General features: G+C 32.1%; 1 protein-coding gene and 1 long non-coding RNA gene across 2 annotated transcripts in view; one reads left to right on the plus strand and one right to left on the minus strand.

Annotated features, from left to right (window-relative positions):
- Positions 1–21,539, minus strand: part of LOC120424437 (calpain-A-like) — an 83,421-nt gene extending 61,882 nt beyond the window's left edge. The window contains exons 1-2 of the mRNA XM_039588561.2: positions 21,361–21,539; positions 20,984–21,110 (exon numbers count right to left, since the gene is read on the minus strand). Coding sequence (XP_039444495.1) covers positions 20,984–21,110; positions 21,361–21,524 — 291 coding nt within the window. The 5' untranslated portion in view covers positions 21,525–21,539. The remainder of the gene's footprint in view (positions 1–20,983; positions 21,111–21,360) is intronic.
- LOC128092723 (uncharacterized) overlaps positions 1–25,805 on the plus strand; it is a 444,042-nt gene that overhangs the window by 409,350 nt on the left and 8,887 nt on the right. The gene's annotated exons all lie outside the window — the stretch shown is intronic.

The following is a 25,805-nucleotide window of genomic DNA, read 5'->3' on the forward strand; positions in this document are numbered from 1 at the left end:
TTATTTTGGTATTAAAGTGTTTTATCAAATTCCTCTGAAACTATGGGAAAATTTTGACCAATTTGGACAAAATAATTAATTTTGCGCTAAAATCATGTCTCAAAGCGAATGCTTTCATTCAAAACCGGAAATTTCAAAGTTGATTTTAAACATTTTTTATATACCCCCTACAGAAATGACTTGAAATTGTGGAAAATTTTCTAAGTCACATCAGTCACATGGCACATTTTGGTATTATTTTGGTATTAAAGTGTTTTATCAAATTCCTCTAAAACTATGGGAAAATTTTGACCAATTTTGACAAAATAATTAATTTTGCGCTAAAATCATGTCTCAAAGCGAATGCTTTCATTCAAAACCGGAAATTTCAAAGTTGATTTTAAACATTTTTTATATACCCCCTACAGAAATGACTTGAAATTGTGGAAAATTTTCTAAGTCAGGATGGCACATTTTGGTATTATTTTGGTATTAAAGTGTTTTATCAAATTCCTCTGAAACTATGGGAAAATTTTGACCAATTTGGACAAAATAATTAATTTTGCGCTAAAATCATGTCTCAAAGCGAATGCTTTCATTCAAAACCGGAAATTTCAAACTTGATTTTAAACATTTTTGATATACCCCTTACAGAAATGACTTGAAATTGTGGAAAATTTTCTAAGTCATGATGGCACATTTTGGTATTATTTTGGTATTAAAGTATTTTATCAAATTCCTCTGAAACTATGGGAAAATTTTGACCAATTTGGACAAAATAATTAATTTTGCGCTAAAATCATGTCTCAAAGCGAATGCTTTCATTCAAAACCGGAAATTTCAAACTTGATTTTAAACATTTTTGATATACCCCCTACAGAAATGACTTGAAATTGTGGAAAATTTTCTAAGTCAGGACGGCACATTTTGGTATTATTTTGGTAGTAAAGTGTTTTATCAAATTCCTCTGAAACTATGGGAAAATTTTGACCAATTTTGACAAAATAATTAATTTTGCGCTAAAATCATGTCTCAAAGCCAATGCTTTCATTCAAAACCGGAAATTTCAAAGTTGATTTTAAACATTTTTTATATACCCCCTACAGAAATGACTTGAAATTGTGGAAAATTTTCTAAGTCAGGATGGCACATTTTGGTATTATTTTGGTATTAAAGTGTTTTATCAAATTCCTCTGAAACTATGGGAAAATTTTGACCAATTTTGACAAAATAATTAATTTTGCGCTAAAATCATGTCTCAAAGCCAATGCTTTCATTCAAAACCGGAAATTTCAAAGTTGATTTTAAACATTTTTTATATACCCCCTACAGAAATGACTTGAAATTGTGGAAAATTTTCTAAGTCAGGATGGCACATTTTGGTATTATTTTGGTATTAAAGTGTTTTATCAAATTCCTCTGAAACTATGGGAAAATTTTGACCAATTTGGACAAAATAATTAATTTTGCGCTAAAATCATGTCTCAAAGCGAATGCTTTCATTCAAAACCGGAAATTTCAAAGTTGATTTTAAACATTTTTTATATACCCCCTACAGAAATGACTTGAAATTGTGGAAAATTTTCTAAGTCAGGATGGCACATTTTGGTATTATTTTGGTATTAAAGTGTTTTATCAAATTCCTCTGAAACTATGGGAAAATTTTGACCAATTTTGACAAAATAATTAATTTTGCGCTAAAATCATGTCTCAAAGCCAATGCTTTCATTCAAAACCGGAAATTTCAAAGTTGATTTTAAACATTTTTTATATACCCCCTACAGAAATGACTTGAAATTGTGGAAAATTTTCTAAGTCACATCAGTCACATGGCACATTTTGGTATTATTTTGGTATTAAAGTGTTTTATCAAATTCCTCTAAAACTATGGGAAAATTTTGACCAATTTTGACAAAATAATTAATTTTGCGCTAAAATCATGTCTCAAAGCGAATGCTTTCATTCAAAACCGGAAATTTCAAAGTTGATTTTAAACATTTTTTATATACCCCCTACAGAAATGACTTGAAATTGTGGAAAATTTTCTAAGTCAGGATGGCACATTTTGGTATTATTTTGGTATTAAAGTGTTTTATCAAATTCCTCTGAAACTATGGGAAAATTTTGACCAATTTGGACAAAATAATTAATTTTGCGCTAAAATCATGTCTCAAAGCGAATGCTTTCATTCAAAACCGGAAATTTCAAACTTGATTTTAAACATTTTTGATATACCCCTTACAGAAATGACTTGAAATTGTGGAAAATTTTCTAAGTCATGATGGCACATTTTGGTATTATTTTGGTATTAAAGTATTTTATCAAATTCCTCTGAAACTATGGGAAAATTTTGACCAATTTGGACAAAATAATTAATTTTGCGCTAAAATCATGTCTCAAAGCCAATGCTTTCATTCAAAACCGGAAATTTCAAAGTTGATTTTAAACATTTTTTATATACCCCCTACAGAAATGACTTGAAATTGTGGAAAATTTTCTAAGTCAGGACGGCACATTTTGGTATTATTTTGGTATTAAAGTGTTTTATCAAATTCCTCTAAAACTATGGGAAAATTTTGACCAATTTTGACAAAATAATTAATTTTGCGCTAAAATCATGTCTCAAAGCGAATGCTTTCATTCAAAACCGGAAATTTCAAAGTTGATTTTAAACATTTTTGATATACCCCTTACAGAAATGACTTGAAATTGTGGAAAATTTTCTAAGTCATGATGGCACATTTTGGTATTATTTTGGTATTAAAGTGTTTTATCAAATTCCTCTGAAACTATGGGAAAATTTTGACCAATTTGGACAAAATAATTAATTTTGCGCTAAAATCATGTCTCAAAGCCAATGCTTTCATTCAAAACCGGAAATTTCAAAGTTGATTTTAAACATTTTTTATATACCCCCTACAGAAATGACTTGAAATTGTGGAAAATTTTCTAAGTCACATCAGTCACATGGCACATTTTGGTATTATTTTGGTATTAAAGTGTTTTATCAAATTCCTCTAAAACTATGGGAAAATTTTGACCAATTTTGACAAAATAATTAATTTTGCGCTAAAATCATGTCTCAAAGCGAATGCTTTCATTCAAAACCGGAAATTTCAAAGTTGATTTTAAACATTTTTTATATACCCCCTACAGAAATGACTTGAAATTGTGGAAAATTTTCTAAGTCATGATGGCACATTTTGGTATTATTTTGGTATTAAAGTATTTTATCAAATTCCTCTGAAACTATGGGAAAATTTTGACCAATTTGGACAAAATAATTAATTTTGCGCTAAAATCATGTCTCAAAGCGAATGCTTTCATTCAAAACCGGAAATTTCAAAGTTGATTTTAAACATTTTTGATATACCCCTTACAGAAATGACTTGAAATTGTGGAAAATTTTCTAAGTCATGATGGCACATTTTGGTATTATTTTGGTATTAAAGTGTTTTATCAAATTCCTCTGAAACTATGGGAAAATTTTGACCAATTTGGACAAAATAATTAATTTTGCGCTAAAATCATGTCTCAAAGCCAATGCTTTCATTCAAAACCGGAAATTTCAAAGTTGATTTTAAACATTTTTTATATACCCCCTACAGAAATGACTTGAAATTGTGGAAAATTTTCTAAGTCATGATGGCACATTTTGGTATTATTTTGGTATTAAAGTGTTTTATCAAATTCCTCTGAAACTATGGGAAAATTTTGACCAATTTGGACAAAATAATTAATTTTGCGCTAAAATCATGTCTCAAAGCGAATGCTTTCATTCAAAACCGGAAATTTCAAAGTTGATTTTAAACATTTTTGATATACCCCTTACAGAAATGACTTGAAATTGTGGAAAATTTTCTAAGTCATGATGGCACATTTTGGTATTATTTTGGTATTAAAGTATTTTATCAAATTCCTCTGAAACTATGGGAAAATTTTGACCAATTTGGACAAAATAATTAATTTTGCGCTAAAATCATGTCTCAAAGCGAATGCTTTCATTCAAAACCGGAAATTTCAAAGTTGATTTTAAACATTTTTGATATACCCCTTACAGAAATGACTTGAAATTGTGGAAAATTTTCTAAGTCATGATGGCACATTTTGGTATTATTTTGGTATTAAAGTATTTTATCAAATTCCTCTGAAACTATGGGAAAATTTTGACCAATTTGGACAAAATAATTAATTTTGCGCTAAAATCATGTCTCAAAGCCAATGCTTTCATTCAAAACCGGAAATTTCAAAGTTGATTTTAAACATTTTTTATATACCCCCTACAGAAATGACTTGAAATTGTGGAAAATTTTCTAAGTCAGGACGGCACATTTTGGTATTATTTTGGTATTAAAGTGTTTTATCAAATTCCTCTAAAACTATGGGAAAATTTTGACCAATTTTGACAAAATAATTAATTTTGCGCTAAAATCATGTCTCAAAGCGAATGCTTTCATTCAAAACCGGAAATTTCAAAGTTGATTTTAAACATTTTTTATATACCCCCTACAGAAATGACTTGAAATTGTGGAAAATTTTCTAAGTCAGGACGGCACATTTTGGTATTATTTTGGTATTAAAGTATTTTATCAAATTCCTCTGAAACTATGGGAAAATTTTGACCAATTTGGACAAAATAATTAATTTTGCGCTAAAATCATGTCTCAAAGCGAATGCTTTCATTCAAAACCGGAAATTTCAAACTTGATTTTAAACATTTTTGATATACCCCTTACAGAAATGACTTGAAATTGTGGAAAATTTTCTAAGTCATGATGGCACATTTTGGTATTATTTTGGTATTAAAGTATTTTATCAAATTCCTCTGAAACTATGGGAAAATTTTGACCAATTTGGACAAAATAATTAATTTTGCGCTAAAATCATGTCTCAAAGCCAATGCTTTCATTCAAAACCGGAAATTTCAAAGTTGATTTTAAACATTTTTTATATACCCCCTACAGAAATGACTTGAAATTGTGGAAAATTTTCTAAGTCAGGACGGCACATTTTGGTATTATTTTGGTATTAAAGTGTTTTATCAAATTCCTCTAAAACTATGGGAAAATTTTGACCAATTTTGACAAAATAATTAATTTTGCGCTAAAATCATGTCTCAAAGCGAATGCTTTCATTCAAAACCGGAAATTTCAAAGTTGATTTTAAACATTTTTGATATACCCCTTACAGAAATGACTTGAAATTGTGGAAAATTTTCTAAGTCATGATGGCACATTTTGGTATTATTTTGGTATTAAAGTGTTTTATCAAATTCCTCTGAAACTATGGGAAAATTTTGACCAATTTTGACAAAATAATTAATTTTGCGCTAAAATCATGTCTCAAAGCGAATGCTTTCATTCAAAACCGGAAATTTCAAAGTTGATTTTAAACATTTTTGATATACCCCTTACAGAAATGACTTGAAATTGTGGAAAATTTTCTAAGTCATGATGGCACATTTTGGTATTATTTTGGTATTAAAGTGTTTTATCAAATTCCTCTGAAACTATGGGAAAATTTTGACCAATTTGGACAAAATAATTAATTTTGCGCTAAAATCATGTCTCAAAGCCAATGCTTTCATTCAAAACCGGAAATTTCAAAGTTGATTTTAAACATTTTTTATATACCCCCTACAGAAATGACTTGAAATTGTGGAAAATTTTCTAAGTCAGGACGGCACATTTTGGTATTATTTTGGTATTAAAGTGTTTTATCAAATTCCTCTAAAACTATGGGAAAATTTTGACCAATTTTGACAAAATAATTAATTTTGCGCTAAAATCATGTCTCAAAGCGAATGCTTTCATTCAAAACCGGAAATTTCAAAGTTGATTTTAAACATTTTTTATATACCCCCTACAGAAATGACTTGAAATTGTGGAAAATTTTCTAAGTCAGGATGGCACATTTTGGTATTATTTTGGTATTAAAGTGTTTTATCAAATTCCTCTGAAACTATGGGAAAATTTTGACCAATTTGGACAAAATAATTAATTTTGCGCTAAAATCATGTCTCAAAGCGAATGCTTTCATTCAAAACCGGAAATTTCAAACTTGATTTTAAACATTTTTGATATACCCCTTACAGAAATGACTTGAAATTGTGGAAAATTTTCTAAGTCATGATGGCACATTTTGGTATTATTTTGGTATTAAAGTATTTTATCAAATTCCTCTGAAACTATGGGAAAATTTTGACCAATTTGGACAAAATAATTAATTTTGCGCTAAAATCATGTCTCAAAGCGAATGCTTTCATTCAAAACCGGAAATTTCAAACTTGATTTTAAACATTTTTGATATACCCCCTACAGAAATGACTTGAAATTGTGGAAAATTTTCTAAGTCAGGACGGCACATTTTGGTATTATTTTGGTATTAAAGTGTTTTATCAAATTCCTCTGAAACTATGGGAAAATTTTGACCAATTTTGACAAAATAATTAATTTTGCGCTAAAATCATGTCTCAAAGCCAATGCTTTCATTCAAAACCGGAAATTTCAAAGTTGATTTTAAACATTTTTTATATACCCCCTACAGAAATGACTTGAAATTGTGGAAAATTTTCTAAGTCAGGATGGCACATTTTGGTATTATTTTGGTATTAAAGTGTTTTATCAAATTCCTCTGAAACTATGGGAAAATTTTGACCAATTTGGACAAAATAATTAATTTTGCGCTAAAATCATGTCTCAAAGCGAATGCTTTCATTCAAAACCGGAAATTTCAAACTTGATTTTAAACATTTTTGATATACCCCTTACAGAAATGACTTGAAATTGTGGAAAATTTTCTAAGTCATGATGGCACATTTTGGTATTATTTTGGTATTAAAGTATTTTATCAAATTCCTCTGAAACTATGGGAAAATTTTGACCAATTTGGACAAAATAATTAATTTTGCGCTAAAATCATGTCTCAAAGCGAATGCTTTCATTCAAAACCGGAAATTTCAAAGTTGATTTTAAACATTTTTGATATACCCCTTACAGAAATGACTTGAAATTGTGGAAAATTTTCTAAGTCATGATGGCACATTTTGGTATTATTTTGGTATTAAAGTATTTTATCAAATTCCTCTGAAACTATGGGAAAATTTTGACCAATTTGGACAAAATAATTAATTTTGCGCTAAAATCATGTCTCAAAGCCAATGCTTTCATTCAAAACCGGAAATTTCAAAGTTGATTTTAAACATTTTTTATATACCCCCTACAGAAATGACTTGAAATTGTGGAAAATTTTCTAAGTCAGGACGGCACATTTTGGTATTATTTTGGTATTAAAGTGTTTTATCAAATTCCTCTAAAACTATGGGAAAATTTTGACCAATTTTGACAAAATAATTAATTTTGCGCTAAAATCATGTCTCAAAGCGAATGCTTTCATTCAAAACCGGAAATTTCAAACTTGATTTTAAACATTTTTGATATACCCCTTACAGAAATGACTTGAAATTGTGGAAAATTTTCTAAGTCATGATGGCACATTTTGGTATTATTTTGGTATTAAAGTGTTTTATCAAATTCCTCTGAAACTATGGGAAAATTTTGACCAATTTTGACAAAATAATTAATTTTGCGCTAAAATCATGTCTCAAAGCCAATGCTTTCATTCAAAACCGGAAATTTCAAAGTTGATTTTAAACATTTTTGATATACCCCCTACAGAAATGACTTGAAATTGTGGAAAATTTTCTAAGTCAGGACGGCACATTTTGGTATTATTTTGGTATTAAAGTGTTTTATCAAATTCCTCTAAAACTATGGGAAAATTTTGACCAATTTTGACAAAATAATTAATTTTGCGCTAAAATCATGTCTCAAAGCGAATGCTTTCATTCAAAACCGGAAATTTCAAAGTTGATTTTAAACATTTTTTATATACCCCCTACAGAAATGACTTGAAATTGTGGAAAATTTTCTAAGTCAGGATGGCACATTTTGGTATTATTTTGGTATTAAAGTGTTTTATCAAATTCCTCTGAAACTATGGGAAAATTTTGACCAATTTGGACAAAATAATTAATTTTGCGCTAAAATCATGTCTCAAAGCGAATGCTTTCATTCAAAACCGGAAATTTCAAACTTGATTTTAAACATTTTTGATATACCCCTTACAGAAATGACTTGAAATTGTGGAAAATTTTCTAAGTCATGATGGCACATTTTGGTATTATTTTGGTATTAAAGTATTTTATCAAATTCCTCTGAAACTATGGGAAAATTTTGACCAATTTGGACAAAATAATTAATTTTGCGCTAAAATCATGTCTCAAAGCGAATGCTTTCATTCAAAACCGGAAATTTCAAACTTGATTTTAAACATTTTTGATATACCCCCTACAGAAATGACTTGAAATTGTGGAAAATTTTCTAAGTCAGGACGGCACATTTTGGTATTATTTTGGTATTAAAGTGTTTTATCAAATTCCTCTGAAACTATGGGAAAATTTTGACCAATTTTGACAAAATAATTAATTTTGCGCTAAAATCATGTCTCAAAGCCAATGCTTTCATTCAAAACCGGAAATTTCAAAGTTGATTTTAAACATTTTTTATATACCCCCTACAGAAATGACTTGAAATTGTGGAAAATTTTCTAAGTCAGGATGGCACATTTTGGTATTATTTTGGTATTAAAGTGTTTTATCAAATTCCTCTGAAACTATGGGAAAATTTTGACCAATTTGGACAAAATAATTAATTTTGCGCTAAAATCATGTCTCAAAGCGAATGCTTTCATTCAAAACCGGAAATTTCAAAGTTGATTTTAAACATTTTTTATATACCCCCTACAGAAATGACTTGAAATTGTGGAAAATTTTCTAAGTCACATCAGTCACATGGCACATTTTGGTATTATTTTGGTATTAAAGTGTTTTATCAAATTCCTCTGAAACTATGGGAAAATTTTGACCAATTTTGACAAAAAAATTAATTTTGCGCTAAAATCATGTCTCAAAGCGAATGCTTTCATTCAAAACCGGAAATTTCAAAGTTGATTTTAAACATTTTTTATATACCCCCTACAGAAATGACTTGAAATTGTGGAAAATTTTCTAAGTCAGGATGGCACATTTTGGTATTATTTTGGTATTAAAGTGTTTTATCAAATTCCTCTGAAACTATGGGAAAATTTTGACCAATTTTGACAAAATAATTAATTTTGCGCTAAAATCATGTCTCAAAGCCAATGCTTTCATTCAAAACCGGAAATTTCAAAGTTGATTTTAAACATTTTTTATATACCCCCTACAGAAATGACTTGAAATTGTGGAAAATTTTCTAAGTCAGGATGGCACATTTTGGTATTATTTTGGTATTAAAGTGTTTTATCAAATTCCTCTGAAACTATGGGAAAATTTTGACCAATTTGGACAAAATAATTAATTTTGCGCTAAAATCATGTCTCAAAGCGAATGCTTTCATTCAAAACCGGAAATTTCAAAGTTGATTTTAAACATTTTTTATATACCCCCTACAGAAATGACTTGAAATTGTGGAAAATTTTCTAAGTCACATCAGTCACATGGCACATTTTGGTATTATTTTGGTATTAAAGTGTTTTATCAAATTCCTCTAAAACTATGGGAAAATTTTGACCAATTTTGACAAAATAATTAATTTTGCGCTAAAATCATGTCTCAAAGCGAATGCTTTCATTCAAAACCGGAAATTTCAAAGTTGATTTTAAACATTTTTTATATACCCCCTACAGAAATGACTTGAAATTGTGGAAAATTTTCTAAGTCAGGATGGCACATTTTGGTATTATTTTGGTATTAAAGTGTTTTATCAAATTCCTCTGAAACTATGGGAAAATTTTGACCAATTTGGACAAAATAATTAATTTTGCGCTAAAATCATGTCTCAAAGCGAATGCTTTCATTCAAAACCGGAAATTTCAAACTTGATTTTAAACATTTTTGATATACCCCTTACAGAAATGACTTGAAATTGTGGAAAATTTTCTAAGTCATGATGGCACATTTTGGTATTATTTTGGTATTAAAGTATTTTATCAAATTCCTCTGAAACTATGGGAAAATTTTGACCAATTTGGACAAAATAATTAATTTTGCGCTAAAATCATGTCTCAAAGCGAATGCTTTCATTCAAAACCGGAAATTTCAAACTTGATTTTAAACATTTTTGATATACCCCCTACAGAAATGACTTGAAATTGTGGAAAATTTTCTAAGTCAGGACGGCACATTTTGGTATTATTTTGGTAGTAAAGTGTTTTATCAAATTCCTCTGAAACTATGGGAAAATTTTGACCAATTTTGACAAAATAATTAATTTTGCGCTAAAATCATGTCTCAAAGCCAATGCTTTCATTCAAAACCGGAAATTTCAAAGTTGATTTTAAACATTTTTTATATACCCCCTACAGAAATGACTTGAAATTGTGGAAAATTTTCTAAGTCAGGATGGCACATTTTGGTATTATTTTGGTATTAAAGTGTTTTATCAAATTCCTCTGAAACTATGGGAAAATTTTGACCAATTTTGACAAAATAATTAATTTTGCGCTAAAATCATGTCTCAAAGCCAATGCTTTCATTCAAAACCGGAAATTTCAAAGTTGATTTTAAACATTTTTTATATACCCCCTACAGAAATGACTTGAAATTGTGGAAAATTTTCTAAGTCAGGATGGCACATTTTGGTATTATTTTGGTATTAAAGTGTTTTATCAAATTCCTCTGAAACTATGGGAAAATTTTGACCAATTTGGACAAAATAATTAATTTTGCGCTAAAATCATGTCTCAAAGCGAATGCTTTCATTCAAAACCGGAAATTTCAAAGTTGATTTTAAACATTTTTTATATACCCCCTACAGAAATGACTTGAAATTGTGGAAAATTTTCTAAGTCACATCAGTCACATGGCACATTTTGGTATTATTTTGGTATTAAAGTGTTTTATCAAATTCCTCTGAAACTATGGGAAAATTTTGACCAATTTTGACAAAATAATTAATTTTGCGCTAAAATCATGTCTCAAAGCCAATGCTTTCATTCAAAACCGGAAATTTCAAAGTTGATTTTAAACATTTTTTATATACCCCCTACAGAAATGACTTGAAATTGTGGAAAATTTTCTAAGTCAGGATGGCACATTTTGGTATTATTTTGGTATTAAAGTGTTTTATCAAATTCCTCTGAAACTATGGGAAAATTTTGACCAATTTGGACAAAATAATTAATTTTGCGCTAAAATCATGTCTCAAAGCGAATGCTTTCATTCAAAACCGGAAATTTCAAAGTTGATTTTAAACATTTTTTATATACCCCCTACAGAAATGACTTGAAATTGTGGAAAATTTTCTAAGTCAGGATGGCACATTTTGGTATTATTTTGGTATTAAAGTGTTTTATCAAATTCCTCTGAAACTATGGGAAAATTTTGACCAATTTTGACAAAATAATTAATTTTGCGCTAAAATCATGTCTCAAAGCCAATGCTTTCATTCAAAACCGGAAATTTCAAAGTTGATTTTAAACATTTTTTATATACCCCCTACAGAAATGACTTGAAATTGTGGAAAATTTTCTAAGTCAGGATGGCACATTTTGGTATTATTTTGGTATTAAAGTGTTTTATCAAATTCCTCTGAAACTATGGGAAAATTTTGACCAATTTTGACAAAATAATTAATTTTGCGCTAAAATCATGTCTCAAAGCCAATGCTTTCATTCAAAACCGGAAATTTCAAAGTTGATTTTAAACATTTTTTATATACCCCCTACAGAAATGACTTGAAATTGTGGAAAATTTTCTAAGTCAGGATGGCACATTTTGGTATTATTTTGGTATTAAAGTGTTTTATCAAATTCCTCTGAAACTATGGGAAAATTTTGACCAATTTGGACAAAATAATTAATTTTGCGCTAAAATCATGTCTCAAAGCGAATGCTTTCATTCAAAACCGGAAATTTCAAAGTTGATTTTAAACATTTTTTATATACCCCCTACAGAAATGACTTGAAATTGTGGAAAATTTTCTAAGTCAGGATGGCACATTTTGGTATTATTTTGGTATTAAAGTGTTTTATCAAATTCCTCTGAAACTATGGGAAAATTTTGACCAATTTTGACAAAATAATTAATTTTGCGCTAAAATCATGTCTCAAAGCCAATGCTTTCATTCAAAACCGGAAATTTCAAAGTTGATTTTAAACATTTTTTATATACCCCCTACAGAAATGACTTGAAATTGTGGAAAATTTTCTAAGTCAGGATGGCACATTTTGGTATTATTTTGGTATTAAAGTGTTTTATCAAATTCCTCTGAAACTATGGGAAAATTTTGACCAATTTGGACAAAATAATTAATTTTGCGCTAAAATCATGTCTCAAAGCGAATGCTTTCATTCAAAACCGGAAATTTCAAAGTTGATTTTAAACATTTTTTATATACCCCCTACAGAAATGACTTGAAATTGTGGAAAATTTTCTAAGTCAGGATGGCACATTTTGGTATTATTTTGGTATTAAAGTGTTTTATCAAATTCCTCTGAAACTATGGGAAAATTTTGACCAATTTTGACAAAATAATTAATTTTGCGCTAAAATCATGTCTCAAAGCCAATGCTTTCATTCAAAACCGGAAATTTCAAAGTTGATTTTAAACATTTTTTATATACCCCCTACAGAAATGACTTGAAATTGTGGAAAATTTTCTAAGTCAGGATGGCACATTTTGGTATTATTTTGGTATTAAAGTGTTTTATCAAATTCCTCTGAAACTATGGGAAAATTTTGACCAATTTGGACAAAATAATTAATTTTGCGCTAAAATCATGTCTCAAAGCGAATGCTTTCATTCAAAACCGGAAATTTCAAACTTGATTTTAAACATTTTTGATATACCCCCTACAGAAATGACTTGAAATTGTGGAAAATTTTCTAAGTCAGGACGGCACATTTTGGTATTATTTTGGTATTAAAGTGTTTTATCAAATTCCTCTGAAACTATGGGAAAATTTTGACCAATTTTGACAAAATAATTAATTTTGCGCTAAAATCATGTCTCAAAGCCAATGCTTTCATTCAAAACCGGAAATTTCAAAGTTGATTTTAAACATTTTTTATATACCCCCTACAGAAATGACTTGAAATTGTGGAAAATTTTCTAAGTCAGGATGGCACATTTTGGTATTATTTTGGTATTAAAGTGTTTTATCAAATTCCTCTGAAACTATGGGAAAATTTTGACCAATTTGGACAAAATAATTAATTTTGCGCTAAAATCATGTCTCAAAGCGAATGCTTTCATTCAAAACCGGAAATTTCAAACTTGATTTTAAACATTTTTGATATACCCCCTACAGAAATGACTTGAAATTGTGGAAAATTTTCTAAGTCAGGACGGCACATTTTGGTATTATTTTGGTATTAAAGTGTTTTATCAAATTCCTCTGAAACTATGGGAAAATTTTGACCAATTTTGACAAAATAATTAATTTTGCGCTAAAATCATGTCTCAAAGCCAATGCTTTCATTCAAAACCGGAAATTTCAAAGTTGATTTTAAACATTTTTTATATACCCCCTACAGAAATGACTTGAAATTGTGGAAAATTTTCTAAGTCAGGATGGCACATTTTGGTATTATTTTGGTATTAAAGTGTTTTATCAAATTCCTCTGAAACTATGGGAAAATTTTGACCAATTTGGACAAAATAATTAATTTTGCGCTAAAATCATGTCTCAAAGCGAATGCTTTCATTCAAAACCGGAAATTTCAAAGTTGATTTTAAACATTTTTTATATACCCCCTACAGAAATGACTTGAAATTGTGGAAAATTTTCTAAGTCATGATGGCACATTTTGGTATTATTTTGGTATTAAAGTGTTTTATCAAATTCCTCTGAAACTATGGGAAAATTTTGACCAATTTGGACAAAATAATTAATTTTGCGCTAAAATCATGTCTCAAAGCGAATGCTTTCATTCAAAACCGGAAATTTCAAAGTTGATTTTAAACATTTTTTATATACCCCCTACAGAAATGACTTGAAATTGTGGAAAATTTTCTAAGTCAGGATGGCACATTTTGGTATTATTTTGGTATTAAAGTGTTTTATCAAATTCCTCTGAAACTATGGGAAAATTTTGACCAATTTGGACAAAATAATTAATTTTGCGCTAAAATCATGTCTCAAAGCGAATGCTTTCATTCAAAACCGGAAATTTCAAACTTGATTTTAAACATTTTTGATATACCCCCTACAGAAATGACTTGAAATTGTGGAAAATTTTCTAAGTCAGGATGGCACATTTTGGTATTATTTTGGTATTAAAGTGTTTTATCAAATTCCTCTGAAACTATGGGAAAATTTTGACCAATTTTGACAAAATAATTAATTTTGCGCTAAAATCATGTCTCAAAGCCAATGCTTTCATTCAAAACCGGAAATTTCAAAGTTGATTTTAAACATTTTTTATATACCCCCTACAGAAATGACTTGAAATTGTGGAAAATTTTCTAAGTCAGGATGGCACATTTTGGTATTATTTTGGTATTAAAGTGTTTTATCAAATTCCTCGGAAACTATGGGAAAATTTTGACCAATTTGGACAAAATAATTAATTTTGCGCTAAAATCATGTCTCAAAGCCAATGCTTTCATTCAAAACCGGAAATTTCAAAGTTGATTTTAAACATTTTTTATATACCCCCTACAGAAATGACTTGAAATTGTGGAAAATTTTCTAAGTCAGGATGGCACATTTTGGTATTATTTTGGTATTAAAGTGTTTTATCAAATTCCTCTGAAACTATGGGAAAATTTTGACCAATTTTGACAAAATAATTAATTTTGCGCTAAAATCATGTCTCAAAGCGAATGCTTTCATTCAAAACCGGAAATTTCAAAGTTGATTTTAAACATTTTTTATATACCCCCTACAGAAATGACTTGAAATTGTGGAAAATTTTCTAAGTCATGATGGCACATTTTGGTATTATTTTGGTATTAAAGTGTTTTATCAAATTCCTCTGAAACTATGGGAAAATTTTGACCAATTTGGACAAAATAATTAATTTTGCGCTAAAATCATGTCTCAAAGCGAATGCTTTCATTCAAAACCGGAAATTTCAAAGTTGATTTTAAACATTTTTTATATACCCCCTACAGAAATGACTTGAAATTGTGGAAAATTTTCTAAGTCAGGATGGCACATTTTGGTATTATTTTGGTATTAAAGTGTTTTATCAAATTCCTCTGAAACTATGGGAAAATTTTGACCAATTTTGACAAAATAATTAATTTTGCGCTAAAATCATGTCTCAAAGCCAATGCTTTCATTCAAAACCGGAAATTTCAAAGTTGATTTTAAACATTTTTTATATACCCCCTACAGAAATGACTTGAAATTGTGGAAAATTTTCTAAGTCAGGATGGCACATTTTGGTATTATTTTGGTATTAAAGTGTTTTATCAAATTCCTCTGAAACTATGGGAAAATTTTGACCAATTTGGACAAAATAATTAATTTTGCGCTAAAATCATGTCTCAAAGCGAATGCTTTCATTCAAAACCGGAAATTTCAAACTTGATTTTAAACATTTTTGATATACCCCCTACAGAAATGACTTGAAATTGTGGAAAATTTTCTAAGTCAGGACGGCACATTTTGGTATTATTTTGGTATTAAAGTGTTTTATCAAATTCCTCTGAAACTATGGGAAAATTTTGACCAATTTTGACAAAATAATTAATTTTGCGCTAAAATCATGTCTCAAAGCGAATGCTTTCATTCAAAACCGGAAATTTCAAAGTTGATTTTAAACATTTTTTATATACCCCCTACAGAAATGACTTGAAATTGTGGAAAATTTTCTAAGTCAGGATGGCACATTTTGGTATTATTTTGGTATTAAAGTGTTTTATCAAATTCCTCTGAAACTATGGGAAAATTTTGACCAATTTGGACAAAATAATTAATTTTGCGCTAAAATCATGTCTCAAAGCGAATGCTTTCATTCAAAACCGGAAATTTCAAAGTTGATTTTAAACATTTTTTATATACCCCCTACAGAAATGACTTGAAATTGTGGAAAATTTTCGAAGTCATGATGGCACATTTTGGTATTATTTTGGTATTAAAGTGTTTTATCAAATTCCTCTGAAACTATGGGAAAATTTTGACCAATTTGGACAAAATAATTAATTTTGCGCTAAAATCATGTCTCAAAGCGAATGCTTTCATTCAAAACCGGAAATTTCAAAGTTGATTTTAAACATTTTTTATATACCCCCTACAGAAATGACTTGAAATTGTGGAAAATTTTCTAAGTCAGGATGGCACATTTTGGTATTATTTTGGTATTAAAGTGTTTTATCAAATTCCTCTGAAACTATGGGAAAATTTTGACCAATTTGGACAAAATAATTAATTTTGCGCTAAAATCATGTCTCAAAGCGAATGCTTTCATTCAAAACCGGAAATTTCAAACTTGATTTTAAACATTTTTGATATACCCCCTACAGAAATGACTTGAAATTGTGGAAAATTTTCTAAGTCAGGACGGCACATTTTGGTATTATTTTGGTATTAAAGTGTTTTATCAAATTCCTCTGAAACTATGGGAAAATTTTGACCAATTTTGACAAAATAATTAATTTTGCGCTAAAATCATGTCTCAAAGCCAATGCTTTCATTCAAAACCGGAAATTTCAAAGTTGATTTTAAACATTTTTTATATACCCCCTACAGAAATGACTTGAAATTGTGGAAAATTTTCTAAGTCAGGATGGCACATTTTGGTATTATTTTGGTATTAAAGTGTTTTATCAAATTCCTCGGAAACTATGGGAAAATTTTGACCAATTTTGACAAAATAATTAATTTTGCGCTAAAATCATGTCTCAAAGCGAATGCTTTCATTCAAAACCGGAAATTTCAAAGTTGATTTTAAACATTTTTTATATACCCCCTACAGAAATGACTTGAAATTGTGGAAAATTTTCTAAGTCAGGATGGCACATTTTGGTATTATTTTGGTATTAAAGTGTTTTATCAAATTCCTCTGAAACTATGGGAAAATTTTGACCAATTTGGACAAAATAATTAATTTTGCGCTAAAATCATGTCTCAAAGCGAATGCTTTCATTCAAAACCGGAAATTTCAAAGTTGATTTTAAACATTTTTTATATACCCCCTACAGAAATGACTTGAAATTGTGGAAAATTTTCTAAGTCAGGATGGCACATTTTGGTATTATTTTGGTATTAAAGTGTTTTATCAAATTCCTCTGAAACTATGGGAAAATTTTGACCAATTTTGACAAAATAATTAATTTTGCGCTAAAATCATGTCTCAAAGCCAATGCTTTCATTCAAAACCGGAAATTTCAAAGTTGATTTTAAACATTTTTTATATACCCCCTACAGAAATGACTTGAAATTGTGGAAAATTTTCTAAGTCAGGATGGCACATTTTGGTATTATTTTGGTATTAAAGTGTTTTATCAAATTCCTCGGAAACTATGGGAAAATTTTGACCAATTTTGACAAAATAATTAATTTTGCGCTAAAATCATGTCTCAAAGCGAATGCTTTCATTCAAAACCGGAAATTTCAAACTTGATTTTAAACATTTTTGATATACCCCCTACAGAAATGACTTGAAATTGTGGAAAATTTTCTAAGTCAGGACGGCACATTTTGGTATTATTTTGGTATTAAAGTGTTTTATCAAATTCCTCTGAAACTATGGGAAAATTTTGACCAATTTGGACAAAATAATTAATTTTGCGCTAAAATCATGTCTCAAAGCCAATGCTTTCATTCAAAACCGGAAATTTCAAAGTTGATTTTAAACATTTTTTATATACCCCCTACAGAAATGACTTGAAATTGTGGAAAATTTTCTAAGTCAGGATGGCACATTTTGGTATTATTTTGGTATTAAAGTGTTTTATCAAATTCCTCGGAAACTATGGGAAAATTTTGACCAATTTGGACAAAATAATTAATTTTGCGCTAAAATCATGTCTCAAAGCCAATGCTTTCATTCAAAACCGGAAATTTCAAAGTTGATTTTAAACATTTTTTATATACCCCCTACAGAAATGACTTGAAATTGTGGAAAATTTTCTAAGTCAGGATGGCACATTTTGGTATTATTTTGGTATTAAAGTGTTTTATCAAATTCCTCGGAAACTATGGGAAAATTTTGACCAATTTTGACAAAATAATTAATTTTGCGCTAAAATCATGTCTCAAAGCGAATGCTTTCATTCAAAACCGGAAATTTCAAAGTTGATTTTAAACATTTTTTATATACCCCCTACAGAAATGACTTGAAATTGTGGAAAATTTTCTAAGTCAGGATGGCACATTTTGGTATTATTTTGGTATTAAAGTGTTTTATCAAATTCCTCTGAAACTATGGGAAATTTGTTAAAAAAAATTTACGAGTTAATTAATTTTGCGCTAAAATGACTTGAAACCCAAAAATGTTAAAGATGATTTTAAAAATTAGTGTGATATACCCACTAATATTTTTTTCAAAAACGTTGAAATATCTCTAAGTCGTGATTACCAAATACATTGAAAAACGAGTCAATCGACAGATTAATGAATTTTGGTGAATTTCAATTCAGTTTCATTTTAATAATACTTATTTTTCAATCTTGTTATTTTTCAGAAGCTTCAAGAACTTCAAGCACAGGCCGTTCATCAATGACAAATGCATTCGGTGTGGTGAAGAATATCACTAATAACAACATGGAATCATCAGGTGAATAGATTTGGCTGTTGCATATGAATAATTTCCGTTTTTTCACTAACTGCAACTGCTGCACTAAAAATGGTATGAAAATACCAAATTTTGGTATTACTTGTTCAAATACCAGCGACCAAAATGTGCTCTTGGTTGCCCAGTAATAGATGGTAAAATACCATGAAATCATACCAAAATCATGTATGTGAAGGACCACAGAAATACCAAAATACGATTTTCCAAGGGCGCGGGAATACCTAAAAATAAAACCATGGCAATACCAAGTTTTGGTATTCAAGCAATGTTCAAAAATCCAGAAGACCTCAACTTGGTATTGAAATGGTTTTATTTTGAGGTATTATTTTACCCTTGGAATAACATGGTTTGGTATTGTTGTGCCCTTACACATACAAGATTTTGGTATGATTTCATGGTATTTTACCATCTATTACTGGGCAACCAAGGGCACATTTTGGTCGCTGTTATTTGCCCAAGTAATACCAAAATTTGGTATTCCCGTGTTATTTACCCCTGCTCGGGTTGGATGACTTGTTTTTACTATATCTTTGTATTTGAGCATCATTTTAATTTAAATTGACCCAATGTCACCCCCTCAAAGGGGTGAGATTGGGTCAATTTTCAAACGATTGCCATTTAAGGTAGAGTCCATCAAATGACACCATATTTTGGGAAAATGTAAGTAAAATATCTAAGTACAATTCTACGATAAAAGATTTTCGATGTTATTCAAATTGTTTTTGTTATTAAGAAATTACGAGAGGTGTATCCTTTTTTGACCCATAGTCACCCCCACATCTTTCGTTGTTCTAATTAATTTTTGAGGAAATTCAAACAAAATTACAAATTACATAAACTACTCTAGAATAATTAAGAATTTTTAAATCCAAGATGGCGTTTAAAATGGCGGTACTAACATATTAAAAAAATGCATTTTTAATATTAAAAGCAATCATATATTCTAATTTGACTAACATGGGGTCGCAGAATTCGAATAAGTAAGAAATAAAAAAGGATTTTTTTTGGTCATGATTTCAAACTTCGGATAATTGAGACCTCGGATAATCGAGTCCGGACTGTATGTACAAAGTTAAATTTCAAGATATTTTGCGAAATGGTTTGTTAATATTTGATATCTCGGGAAGGATTTTTCTTATCGATTCGGTGTCTTAGGCAAAGATATAGGTGTTTATAAGGATTATTCAGAAAAAAATATCTAAAAACAACTGTTTTTTTTTAAATTAACTTTTGTAGAATACGTTTTGATCGTCAATTCGAGAAAACATCAAAATCATTTATTTGATAAGTTTTCAACTGGTTTCAATAATAACTTTTGTTTAACTCGGAAGCTAAATGTTGTGGCTCAGTTTTTTTTTTCTTTTTACTGTCATCCCACATATTCGGAACGGTTTACAGATCGGCCAATGTTCAAAAAATATCAGTTAAATTCAGGTGTTCCACAATTGTGGGAGGCACAATAACATCCCACAATTATGAAACAGGCCATTTGGAGGCAGTGTTTTGCTGCTCTGGACAAGATAGTCTTGGAATGAAGTTTTTTGTTCAAAAAGTACTACTTTTACTAGTGAAATAGCAAGATAATGTCCAAATGAAGGTTTTAAAAATAGTAAGATCGACAGAAAAGCTACTTTTGGCATGCTATTGACAAATTATCATAAAAGTGTTCCGAATTTGTGGGTGTTCCGAATATGTGGGATGACTGTACTGCAATTGATTATCAGATAAAAAAAAGATTCTTTTAAACTTTTCTGGTTTTGAATTTATTCGAGCAGAAACTTGCAATAGATTCAACAAAATACCCGGGGGTCATGACAGTGAATGGTTTGATTTTGTTTTGTGTTTTTAATTGTAAATACCGTGTGATAAAGAAGTGATTCTTGAAAGCTTATGTTATTTAGATAGGGACCATCCATAAACCACGTGGACACTTTTTTGGGAATCTGTTACCCCCCCCCCCCTCCTTCGTGGACAATTGTCCATACAAAAAAAATCTTATTTGTATGGGTCGTGGACAAACGCCACACCCCCCCCCCCTAAAGTGTCCACGTGGTTTCTGGATGGTCCCATAACTAGATTTTGATTTTAAATAATTTAATTATCCATTTCACAGCTTGTTTTACATGTTTTGTTTGTTATTTAATCACTAAGCCAAGGTTTTTCCTGTTGACTTTGTATTTTTAATTGTAAATTTCAACTATGGCTGTAATGACTTACCAGAAAGATCAACTTGGACGGATCGTTAAAGTCGCTCCACCCGGTGATGCCTCCACGGAGCGCCCGCGTCCGGCACCGGTACTTGCCGCGTGGTTCCTTCGCGATGACAACGCCTGCCGCGATTGGCCTGTGCGATGGTCACACAACCAAACAAATAAATTTATATCAGAAGAATTGTACAACACGACAATACACGACAGCCAGACTAATTTTTTCACGCATGAGCACTGGGCTTGAAACATCAACAGAACAAAAAAAAATCAAGTTTGGGAAAAATGACTTCATTGGAAAAACGGGAATAGAATAAGGTTATGTGGCGTTGTCTAGACTGAGGTTTTCTTTTGCTGTTTTCTGTGTCCCGCTGGAAGCGAACTCACATTCGTTGGAAGGAAATCATCTGCTCGATGCCATGGTGATCGCGGACCAACTTCGAGAACGAATAACCCACGTGAATGGGAATTTCACAGCCATTGCTGCTGCCGGTGCTGCTCACGGAGCTCAGCTGGCGACGCACAACAGGTGGCTTGAGCAGGTGACTCATGGCCCAGCCAGATCTAAGTCATCTATGAAACGGTGAGTGATTGATGGAGTCGCACGATACTTTTTGCTATCAGAGAGATACTCGCGGTTTAAGCTTACGGATCGGTGAAGCACTGAATTGTTTACGCGGAAAATGATACACAACAGGGCGACTAATCGTGGATCAACTAAGCCAAAATTCAATCTAGAGAAAGGTTTCAAAATGGCTTAAACAAATCGAATGAAAATTCTCGTTTGAATTCAATTTAAAAAATTCTCATTAGATTAAAAAAAAAAACTTTTACTTCCACGTGTACGACTTGTCAAAAAGTCCACAAAAGGTATAGCTCTAAATCTAACAAGCGGAAAAGTGATGGTAATAAGCAATTGCGACAGTGATTTATTGGGAAATAAAAATAAAACCAGTGATAAATGTGAGTATAATATCCTTCATACAGGGCGAGATTGCCTAAAATTAAAACAATAGCTTCGACTCGGGCATGATTTGGCAATTTTTAATTTTAAAGCGATTGTTTTTTGCTGACTTCATTGCTTATGATGAGGATGCATTCAAATATTTTGATTGCTCAAGACACATGAACGTTAGGAACAAAATCAATACCGAAAGCCGGGGTTATATTGATGAGATTTCAATTTATTGTACAAATGCTTTTCAAATATTAAAAAAATTATAGTGCTGAAAATTCAACTTTTCAAATGATTGATTTTGAGTTTTCAAACCTTTTGTTTTGGAAGGTGCAATGTTTTAACGGATTCTTTTGACATAAAAAAAAACTCCTGCAATTGAGGATAAGTGAATTAACTGAAAACTACGAAAAAATGACCAAAATTATCTCCTAAAAATAGTTTTTTTTATTATGGTAACTTATGATTGGCCAAATCAAATCAAATTAGACCGGGGCCAACATTTACTTCCCCGTTCGACGGAAGGCATGATCGGACAAATCTCGTCTCGAAAAATTCCACCGTGACCGTCTAGGATCGAATTCAGGCACGGGTCCCGGCTCATTAGTTGGCCTACTGGTTCAAAAAAAAAAAAAAACATTCAAAATCATAATACTTACCTCTAGGATGATGATGTTCACTGTTTGAGAGCTCTTTTTATCTAATTAATTTTTAGTCATGATTATTAAGCGTTTACGTCATATTGTGAAAAAAATACATGTTATTTACCTGAAATGTTATTAAAAATATCATTCTTGAGCGAGAAAGAAAACCAAAAAATATGCTTCCCGATGCCGATGCCGATGTTTTATGCTAAAAAACACATTGTATAACGTAGTTTTGTTAAAATTAAAACAACAAAAAAATTAAACTGTATTTTTTTTGCTTTTTAAGACCATTATGCATAGTTTATGACGATTTTTTCTTTTTAACGCTTACTTTTTCAAATGATCCAGCTGGGAAACCCAGGACTTTTTGAGAAAACAATCTAGATTTTAATCATTTTAATCATTTCACACTTTTTACCTTAGGTTTAAATCTAGTTTTTTTTTGAATAGGCCTTGTGATACCAGCGTAGAGCCCCTCGATCGTCACAGCACGAACGAGGGAGTTCTTACCCAACGGAAAATGGGTAATACCGAGGAAGCGTGTAGGTGAGGCGGGGAGAGAAACAGAGGACAGAATTCTGAGTGCAAACCTCGTGTACGGAAGTGTAATAAAAGCAGATTGATAAAACTCCAAATAAACTTAATTATTGAAAGAGAAATCCTCGGTACTACAAACTGGCGACGGGCTGGAAGAACCACAGCGTGAATTTGGTTACTCAACAGGTAAATTATACTACAAAAATCATGCAAAAAAAGACAAAAAAAAAAATAGGTTATGTTGACATTTTTTATCGCAGCTCTTGGAACACAGCACTGTGGCTGTGGTGGTCCCGAAGGCCGAAAAAAAAAGAACGCAGTTCGACTGTGGTGGCTCTGAGGCCGTCGTGATTTTGGACACAGTGCAACTGTGGTGCTCCCGAAGAGCGTCGAGATCGAAAATTGAACGCAAAAGGTTGCGGTGGTCTTCGAGACCGGAATAAAAGGAACACAGCATAGCTGTGGTGGTTCGTAAAACCGATAAAAAAGGTAAAAAAAAGGGAATGTAAAAAAAGCGATGTTTGGAAATTGTTTTTAAATACCTTTCAGGTCACGTGAAATGGACAAATGGACAATTCAGCCGTTCAATTTCAAAGCTCTTCCGTCGTCTCAAGTACGGGACGAGTGGTTGAAGTACAGAAGGAACTTCAAATACATCGCTCTGGCAAATGAGGAAACCGACCAAACCAAGCTTAAGAACGTTTTCTTGGCCAGAGCCGGTCCTGAAGTGCAGGAAGTTTTCAGCACATTGCCGGGGGCAGATGTGGACGAAGACAAGGAACAGGGCATCAAACCGTTTGATGTCGCCATCGCGAAACTCGACGAGTATTTTGCACCACAACAACACGAGATTTTTGAACGGCACGTTTTCTGGACGCTCAAACCGGAACTAGAAGAGTCATTGGAAAGATTCCTTCTGCGAGCCACGGACCAAGCAGCAAAGTGTAACTTTGGAAAAACCAAAGCTGAGAGCGCAGAGATAAGTGTCATCGATAAGATCATTCTGTTGGCGCCGGCGGACCTGAAGGAAAAGCTGCTGCAACAAGCCGGCCTGACATTAGACGAACTGACAAAGACGATCAAATCTTACTCGTCCGTTAAATTCCAAGCAGGCCAGATCGGAAATGCGACTACGCCGTCAACGTCCTTCGTGAATAAACTACAACCATCATCTCAACACGGAACGTCCGAATGCTCAAGGTGCGGGTGGACAGGGCACTTTGCGAATGATCCTTCGTGTCCAGCTCTCGGCAAAATTTGTGACAAATGCGGTAGAGCAGATCATTTTGCCAAACGCTGTAAGACCGTTCCGTCGAAACGTTTAGTGGCCAACCATCAACAGAAGCGTGGAGGCAAACGACCTTACAGCTTCCCCAGCCAGCACGGATCAAATAAACGGCAGTGCAACGCCATCGACTCGATACACAACACGGAAGAGTCTGCCAGTTTCATCTACAGTATCAGCACCCGGGAGGAGATGGTTGGTGTCACAGTGGGAGGCGTCCTGCTTGAGATGATGATCGACTCAGGTTCATGCAAGAACATTATTGCTGAACGCACTTGGCGTCACCTGCTCATGAACGGACTGGAAATGAAGAACCTGCGAGATGAATGTGATTTAACGTTTCGTCCATATGGGCTGAAATCTGAACCTCTGAAAGTGTTGAAAGTGTTTGATGCAGCAACGAGCGTGGAGGATGCGGGAAAAGTAACCAAGCAGGAAGCAACATTCTACGTGGTGGCGGAAGGATCTCAGCCAATACTGGGGAGAGAGACAGCCAAGGCCTTGGGTGTCCTCATAATTGGGTTGCCCAGCACTCGTGGTGTATCGGTCAGCACGATCAAACAGGACAGCAAGCATTTCCCGAAGATTCGTGGGGTGAAACTTTGCATTCCGATCGACAAGGAGGTGTCTCCAGTAGCGCAGCGTGCTAGGCGTCCACCGCTAGCTTTGATGAGTCGAATTGAGGAAAAACTAAACACCCTGCTCGCAGCGGATATAATCGAGCCCGTTGAGGAATATAGCCAATGGATTTCACCGCTAGTGGCCATCGTGAAGGATAACGGAGAGCTGAGACTGTGCGTGGACATGCGACGAGCAAATGCGGCCGTTCTTCGCGAAACCCACTACATGCCAACCTTTGAAGATTTTCTACCCGCATTGAAAAAGGCCAGGTTCTTCAGCCGATTGGATGTGAAAGAGGCATTCCACCAGGTGGAGCTTGAGGAATCCTCGAGGTACATCACAACATTCATAACCCACAAGGGAGTTTTCAGGTACAAAAGGCTCTTGTTCGGGATTTCGTGCGCCTCGGAGATGTACCAAAAGATCATCGAGCAGATACTCGCAGACTGCAACAATGTCGTAAATTACATTGATGACATCCTCATCTTCGGCGCTACGGAGCAGGAACACGATGCATCCCTCCAGAAAGTTCTCAAGACGCTACAATCCCGAGGAGTGCTCTTGAACGACAGCAAGTGCGTTTTCAAAGTGCCTGAAGTGGAATTTTTGGGACACCACCTGTCGGCTGAGGGTATTCGTCCGACCGAAGAGAAAACCGATATCCTCAAGTCATTCAGAGCACCGTCCAACGTGGAAGAACTTCGCAGCTTTTTGGGTATGGTTACATACATCGGGAGGTTCCTGCCAGACCTCGGCACGGTAACAAATCCACTTCGAGAGTTGACAC

This window comes from Culex pipiens, chromosome 2 (genome assembly GCF_016801865.2).
Source record: "Culex pipiens pallens isolate TS chromosome 2, TS_CPP_V2, whole genome shotgun sequence".
Classification (NCBI taxonomy): domain Eukaryota; kingdom Metazoa; phylum Arthropoda; class Insecta; order Diptera; family Culicidae; genus Culex; species Culex pipiens.